General features: G+C 65.7%; 1 protein-coding gene across 1 annotated transcript; it reads left to right on the forward strand.

The window, feature by feature from the left end:
- The first annotated feature begins 410 nt into the window (after positions 1-410).
- On the forward strand, positions 411-5,789 carry GNA11 (G protein subunit alpha 11). The gene is made up of 6 exons (XM_006904087.3): positions 411-620; positions 1,894-2,048; positions 2,471-2,599; positions 3,959-4,088; positions 4,172-4,325; positions 5,340-5,789. The coding sequence occupies exons 1-6, from the start codon at positions 474-476 to the stop codon at positions 5,528-5,530; spliced, it is 906 nt and encodes a 301-aa protein (XP_006904149.1). The 5' UTR covers positions 411-473; the 3' UTR covers positions 5,531-5,789.
- Positions 5,790-7,671: the final 1,882 nt, after the last annotated feature.

A 7,671-nucleotide genomic window follows, 5' to 3' on the forward strand; every position in this document is an offset into this window, starting at 1 on the left:
AGACTAGACTGGGTCCGGGGCGTGGGGGTGACTAGTGGGCGACTGGGTAGGGAGGTGGCAGTGTCTGGTGGAGACACGTGTAACCTTCGCCAGCCTCTGTCCTGTCTGCAGCCCTGGTAAATTCAGACGCTGCTCACCTCCTGCCACTGTGACCGGCAGGGTGCCTGGGGGGACCGACGCCTGTCGCATGCCCTGCAGATGTCATCCTTTCTCTGAGCCTGTCTCCTCTTGTGTAGGACGGGTGTGTGTGGGAGGATGACAGGTAAAACTTGGGGACGGGCTTCAGAGAGTGGCGGCTGCTGGCCAGGTGTGTCCCACGCCCCCTTGGAGGGCTGGTGAGCCACCTGGGGCGGGAGCGGGCGTCCCGGGACGGGGGGTGCTGCGTGCTGCCCACGGCCGGCCCTGCGGTCTCACCGGGCGTGTCGGGTGCGGCAGGCACGGGCGAGAGCGGGAAGAGCACGTTCATCAAGCAGATGCGCATCATCCACGGCACCGGCTACTCCGAGGAGGACAAGCGCGGCTTCACCAAGCTGGTCTACCAGAACATCTTCACCGCCATGCAGGCCATGATCCGGGCCATGGACACCCTGAAGATTCTGTACAAGTGCGAGCAGAACAAGGTGAGGCGGGCGGCTGGGACGCCGGGGCGCAGCCCTACGGCACCGGCCTGCCTTCTGTGCCCGCACGTCCTGGTTGAGCCCCGACCTCCCTGTCCAGTGGCCCTCAGCACCCCGAGTCTGCGGACGGTCAGGGACGCGGGCCAGCAGCGTGGCTGCCCTGGGTGGGCGGTGTGGGCCCTGGATCCGACCCCTCGGAGGGCCCGGTGCTACCAGGCGCTTCGCATGCCATAGCTGACCCCGGGCGACCCCGGGCAGCACCCCTCTGTCTCTCGCAGCGGCTCTGTTGAGGGGGTTCCCGCACCGTGCAAACCGCACGTTGGAGGCGTGTGACTCTCTCACTTTGCACATGTTCAGAGTCCTGTGCCACCTCTGTCTAGGCCCAGAACATTCTCCTCTCGGCCAAGGGAGCCCCGTCCCCGTGGACAGCCATCACCGTCACACCCCTCGCCCTCCCAGCCCCTGGTGACCACGAACCCACTTCCCGTCTCTGTGGCCCCACCTGTTCTGTCACCCATCATTGGACATTTGGTTGTCCCCATTCTTTGGCCATTGTGAATCTTGGAGCTGTGACATTCATAAACAAGTTACTTGCAATACCTTTTCTCACTTCTGGGCGTGTACTTAGCAGCGGAGAATTTGAGGTCACACGGTGACAGCCGCTCTCCCCAGTGGTTGCCCCACCAGTGTGCCCCGGTGGCCCCCATGGCTTCACTTTCATAGATCTGTTCTTGCTGCTTCTCACACACGTGGCCTGGAGTCCGTGTCCGTCCACACATGGCCTAAATCGGCCCATTTGCTTCAAGGCTTACGAAGGTCAGCCAGACCTCTGCCGTGTCACCAGTGGGCGTGTTCCTTCGTTTACCCCCAGGTCACAGAGGATCGGGGCCCCCACCATCCCTGAGTCCTGGCCCTCTGGGTCTCGGTGTTGGGCCTCTCCCAGCTGAGGCCCAGTCGGAGTCCAGTTCGCAGTTGCATCATAGGCGCCCAGGACAGGGACGAACCGCAGCCCGTGCATACAGCTCTGTGGGCACGCGCCGCCCCGCCCCAGAAGCCGCTCCAGCGGAGGCGGCTGAGCAGGCCCTGCTCTGGGGAGCTGCCTGGATCTTGGGTTTGCTCTGGGACCTCGCCCCGGGGGACGGTCACGGCTCGTCACCCTCGCTGCTTTCTCTCGCGTGTTTACGTGGAACCGGAGTCACAGTTCCCGCTCTGGTCGGCCAGGTCCTGAGCATCTGGGCCCCTGGTGAGCCCGTGGCCTCCCCTCCCGCCCTCCCAGGCCAATGCGCTCCTGATCCGGGACGTGGATGTGGAGAAGGTGACGACGTTCGAGCACCGGTACGTGAACGCCATCAAGACCCTGTGGAACGACCCCGGCATCCAGGAGTGCTATGACCGCAGGCGCGAGTACCAGCTCTCAGACTCCGCCAGATAGTGAGTGGGCGCCGCGCGGGTCCTGGGGGGCTGGGCCCTGGGCGCCACCGTCGGAAACCAGGCCAGCTGGGTAAAGGCGGGCTTGGTCAGGGACGCCGCGGGCCGCAGTGCAGATTTCTCTCGTGGCCACAGCTCTTCTATGGGTCTCGGGGGACCCTGAAGTAGTAAGTTTATTTCCAAAGAGCCCAGCAGCCTCTCTGGTCCCCTTTCTCCAGAGCCCGTCCTGGGGCGGCCACGTGAGACAGCCCCGAGGCTTCCCCTGGCCAGTGTCGTTTCTGCCCCGTGACAACCAGAGAATGGCCTGCGCCTTGCTGCCCGGGGCGGGGTGGGGAGCCGTGTCCCAGTTTGTCCCTAGCAGTCCTGGCCCCATGGGGGAACTGCTGGGGGCTGGGTGGCCCCATGCTGTGCCTGCTCCGCCACAGCTACCTGACGGACGTGGACCGCATCGCCAGCTCGAGCTACTTGCCCACGCAGCAGGATGTGCTGCGTGTCCGCGTGCCCACCACCGGCATCATCGAGTACCCCTTCGACCTGGAGAGCATCGTGTTCAGGTGTGACGCCCGGGCTTCCCGAGGGAGCGGCCATGAGGCCTCTGCTCCCCAGACCTGGGGTCCATGGGGGGTGCAGTGAGGCCCCTGGGTCCTGGTCCTTGCCCTCAGGTCTGATCAGGCCGGGGCTTATGGGCAAGTAATGGCCACCGAGTTTCAGAGTGAGCCAGGCCCCAGTGGCTGTCGGGGGCTGGCTGGGGGCAGCGGGGCACGTGGCCTGGTGGGGGCCTCTGCGATGGGGCCAGGTGGGAGGAGGGTACTGGTTCCTGTGGGAGTGGCAGTGGTCTGGAGTGCCAGAGCAAGGGGGCGGGGGGCGGGGCACGGCGCTGGGGATCCTGGGGCCCCCCACCCAGCTGTGCCCTTGTCCGGTCGTGCCCTTGTCTGGTCGCGTGCTCCCATGAGGCTGGCCAGGGGCCCTGGCGCCGAGGTCCTGGTCTGACCCCGATCGCTGCTTGGATGTCACTGAAGGGTGGCCCTGGTGTGTGGACCGAGCCCGGTCCCCGAGCACCTTGTGCCGCGACCTGGTGCCTGAGCATCCGGGTTCTGGCTCGGTTGTACCGCGGAGGCTCATGCGCCAGTGAGGCTGTGGCCCCCAACTCCATGCCCTGCTGTTCCCCAGACCGGCGGCAGCTGCCCGCATGGGCCTGGCGCCCGCGAGCAGGCCCTCAGCCTGTCGCCACCGTCCTGCCCTTTCACGGTCCACCTGTGCTTGCTGGCGTCTCCTTGGCGCAGCCCCTGCCAGGGGACAGCCTGTGTCCCAGCCGTTTCTGTCTGAGCCCTGCCTTCTCACGGCAGTGCAGACGGGGCCCAGCCGTGGGGACCCTGGGCCTTCTCCAGGCCGGGTTGGGGGGCTTGAGGACAAGGGTCTCCTGCTGCCTCGTCTTTCTTTTTCAAGATAAAGCGTCTTCCCTCGTCGTCGAAGCGCTGGGGAACGCACAGGCGGAGAGAAGGCCCCGTGGTTGGGCCTGTGCCCGGTGCCGCCCCAGCCCCGCCTGTGGCTCCCCACCTGCTGCTCGCCCGGGCAGCGAGCTTCACACCCAGTGGGAGGGCACACTCTGTGCAGCTGTCCCGGTCCCCTGGCAGTGGCTGACGCGGGCCCGTCGCCTAGGCGCCCCCGTGGGCTGCACGTTGACCGGTGAGGGGAGGGCGCATCCAGACGTGGACTCTGGGGTCTGAGACGGGCCAGTCCAGGGCCTGCAGCTCACGCCCAGCACGAGCGCCTGTCACTGCGCTTCGGGCCGAGGGCTCCCGTCAGTCACACTCAGGGGGCGGGCCTGTGGCCTGCGCCGTGCCGTCTGGGCTCCCGCAGGTGCGGGGCCCTTGGAGACCTCACAGCTGCCGGGCCCCGTGGTGTCCCTGCAGGATGGTGGACGTGGGAGGACAGCGGTCCGAGCGGAGGAAGTGGATCCACTGCTTCGAGAACGTGACGTCCATCATGTTCCTTGTGGCCCTGAGCGAATACGACCAGGTCCTCGTGGAGTCGGACAACGAGGTGAGGGGGGCCCCGGGCGGGGGAGGGTGCCCCACCGCCGTCCCAGCCCTCGGGGGCCTCACCAGGCCAGGCCTCGCCCGCAGAACCGCATGGAGGAGAGCAAGGCGCTGTTCCGGACCATCATCACCTACCCCTGGTTCCAGAACTCGTCCGTCATTCTCTTCCTCAACAAGAAGGACCTGCTGGAGGACAAGATCCTGTGCTCCCACCTGGTGGACTACTTCCCCGAGTTCGACGGTGAGCTCGGGAGCCCCCAGCGTGCCCCTCACCCTCGCCGGGCCTTGACGCCCTCGCGTGCCGGCCAGGAGGGCGGATCCAAGGGCCCACACGCGGGCCCGTGTCCCCAGGGGAAGGAGCCTCATTCGCGGGAGGGGCAGCAGGAGAGTGCTAGGCATGCCTGTCCCCCATTACCCACCTGAGCGAGGTGTCCCTGGGGTCGGTGGCCCAGCCACAGAGAGGAGTGTGATGCTGGGAATAAAGGGTGACCCAGCCTGCTGCGCAGACCGCCCCGCCTGCCCTGTGCACACCCTGCTCTGTGGAGCACGTGTGGACGTCCTGTAGGTCTCTGAGGATGGCTGGCCACGCCGGGTGCCCGTGTTGTGCAGGCTCATTAGGAGCAGGATCACGGAAGGAGCGTCACACCCAGGGTCCCCCACGGGACATCTCAGAGTGGGGTGCTGCCTGTAGAGCCCAACCCGGCCGTGGGTGGGGGCCCTGTGATCTGGGCCGTGGGCTCTTGCTGTGAAGACCAGAGCAGGCCTAGTGGGGGTGGGTGGGGTGCTGGGGCTGTGGACAGGGTGGCCCATGGGAGAGTGGGAGGGAGCAGTGACATGTTAGGGACTGAGACTCGAGGGCCTGTGTAGCTTGGACCGAGAGGCAAGGACATTGTTGGCGGGAGCCTCTGTGCGGCGCTGTGGCTGGACAGCTGGACAGCTGCTCGGGCGTGGGGGGGAATGGCGGGGTCCGCTGTGGGGGCGTGCAGGTGTGGGCCCTCGTGCACGTGCGTGGACACGTCTGTGTGTGGCAGTGGGTGCGGGGAGGCTCCCGAGGGGAGCGAGGCGGTGGCGGGGCCGGCCCCAGGGGTGCGGGCGCTGAGGGCTGTGCCGAGCCCCGTGCACGGCCCACACGGGCCGCACCTCGGCCAGGCACGTGCACGAGTGGTGGGCGTCGCAGGAGCTGGGCGGGGAGCTGCCCCGTGGCAGGTGGCCTGTCCCTCCCCACCGCCCAGCTCACTGCCCGCGTCTCCCCCAGGGCCGCAACGGGACGCACAGGCCGCCCGGGAGTTCATCCTGAAGATGTTCGTGGACCTGAACCCCGACAGCGACAAGATCATCTACTCGCACTTCACGTGCGCCACCGACACCGAGAACATCCGCTTCGTCTTCGCGGCCGTCAAGGACACCATCCTGCAGCTCAACCTGAAGGAGTACAACCTGGTGTGAGCGGCCCCGCAGGCCCCTCCTGCGCGACGATGAGCCGGCCCCGCCCGCAGAGCAGCTGAGTTTTCCCCGTGTGTTTAACGAATGGTTCTTATCTCGCAGTCATCAGGGGACGCGCATCTCCCTCTGCACCTCGCGCACCTGCCCACCTTTTGTCAGCGGCACAGGCCGCGTTTTTCCGGCCTCGTCTGTGGCTCACCTTTTTCTAAAAAAAAAAAAAAAAGTGGAAAAAGAAAAAAAAGAAAAACGAGACCAGTGGAGATGAGACACGCGAGAGCCGCGCTCCAGGCTCCCTCGGGCCACCGTGGGACAGGGCCGCCCGCGCCCGGCCCCCTGCCCGGCCACAGGGGGCGTGGGCGCGGGGACTGGCTTCTCTTCCTTTCTCTTTTAAGTTATTGACACCCTCACGATGATGCCGAATTTTTGCTCACTGGACTCCAAGAAGTGGGGGTGGGTGGCACCCCCTGTTGCCCACCCTGGGAAGTGCCTAATCTTTTCTTTTTTTTGAGGAAAATCAAAGTTCGTCGCCTCCCCGACAGGGGAGGAAATGCCCGGTCCCGTCTCACAGCCTCGGGCAGCCACAGACTGGGGTCCTCTGGGCCGTGTCCCCAGGGCCATCTGCCTGCTGGGAGCCCCCTGGGGCCCATTCCCTGCACACTGGGTGCCCGTGCCCACCGGCCGGGCCAGACAGCGCCCGCGGTCACCCACGTGGCCTGGCAGCCGCGGGACCCACTTGGTAGGATTCGCTTTTGCTTCCGTTCTGTTTTGTAACCAATTTGGGAACAGTGACAGTGGGCTGGGGACTCTTTCAGAATATTCTCAGGTCTGTCCCCGAGAAGCAGCGAGAGGTTGAGGAGGAGGTGCCGACTGCTGCTGGGCTTGGTGGCGGTGCTGCACGCACTCGCCGATCTGCCCAGAGCTCCGCGGGGACTCTGCCCGGAGCCGTCGAGGGCTGCGCAGGAGTCTGCAGCTGGTACCCCGGCCCCGGGCGGCCCCCAGGCCCCAGCCACGGCCCCAGCCTCGCACTGAGCCAGAGCCCCAGGTCTGAGTCCCTTCGCAGAGGGACTGAGGGTGGGAACCTGCAGCAGGGGACCGGCCCCTGCCGGGGTGGAGATGGCTTTTCAGTCTGACGTAGACTGAACACGACAGTGCTTTGTTTGTTTTGTGTAGACGGGGAGACAGACGCCAGCGATGCCTTGGTCCCACCCACTGCACCTGGCCTCACGGTGGCTGTCCCCGGCTGCTCCTTTTTGGGGTCATTAACGAATACAAAAAAAAACAACTCAAAAATCCAACCCAATCCCACCTCTTCCCCGCCGGCCGCTGGCGTACCTGGCATGGGGGGGTGGCCGGCCTGCTGGTGTCTGCAGGGTGGTCGGGGCCAGGAGCTGGGCAGCTCCCTTCCTGGTGACTGGCCCTGTCCAAGGGCAGAGCGGGCTGGGAGTCCCCAGCCCCGGCCAGTTTTCCAAAAGGATTTTTTTGTGCCATGTGTCTGAGAGGGGTTGAACCGTACCCCCAATCCACACCCTCGGTGGGGGAGTTGGTGGTGGGCCTGAAGGGACCTAGGGTCCTGGCGCCTCTCAAGGGTCCAGCTCACAGAAGGGAACTGAGGTGGCCTTTGCAGGGGTGGCATGAGTTACGTGGGGCACCTAAAGTATTAACTCCCCGAGATGGGGCAGCGTGCCAAGCGTCCCGCAGCCTGAGCCTGGCCAGAGTGCCGCCCGGCCTCCTGGAACCCCGTGGGCCCTGTCACAGCCCCAGGGCTCGGCCCCGGAATGGGGGATCCAAGGCCAGCCTGTGCCAGTGCCAGCTGGGGCGGGAGGTCTCGGCCCCTCCCCGCCAGCGAGGTAGGTCCGCCCCAGTGAACCCCATCTCCACGCCCACCGCCCACCTCCTCCCACTGTGTCCGGCCACCCAGCAGTGTGGCCGCCGCCCGGGGCGCCCGTCTCCGAGAGAGACACCCTAGTGCCAATGCCCCCGGTGGCGGTGCGGGCCGAGCTGGCCGGCGGGGTAGACACTGTCCAGCTGTGCTTGTATATTCCACAGTCCCGATGTCAGACCATCTGAACCTTAACCTATTTAAAATAAGAATATTATATAAAAATGCTGTTTTTAAACTTTTTGTCATCTGAAATGCATGTATT

This window comes from Pteropus alecto, unplaced genomic scaffold, assembly GCF_000325575.1.
Source record: "Pteropus alecto unplaced genomic scaffold, ASM32557v1 scaffold30, whole genome shotgun sequence".
Taxonomy (NCBI): domain Eukaryota; kingdom Metazoa; phylum Chordata; class Mammalia; order Chiroptera; family Pteropodidae; genus Pteropus; species Pteropus alecto.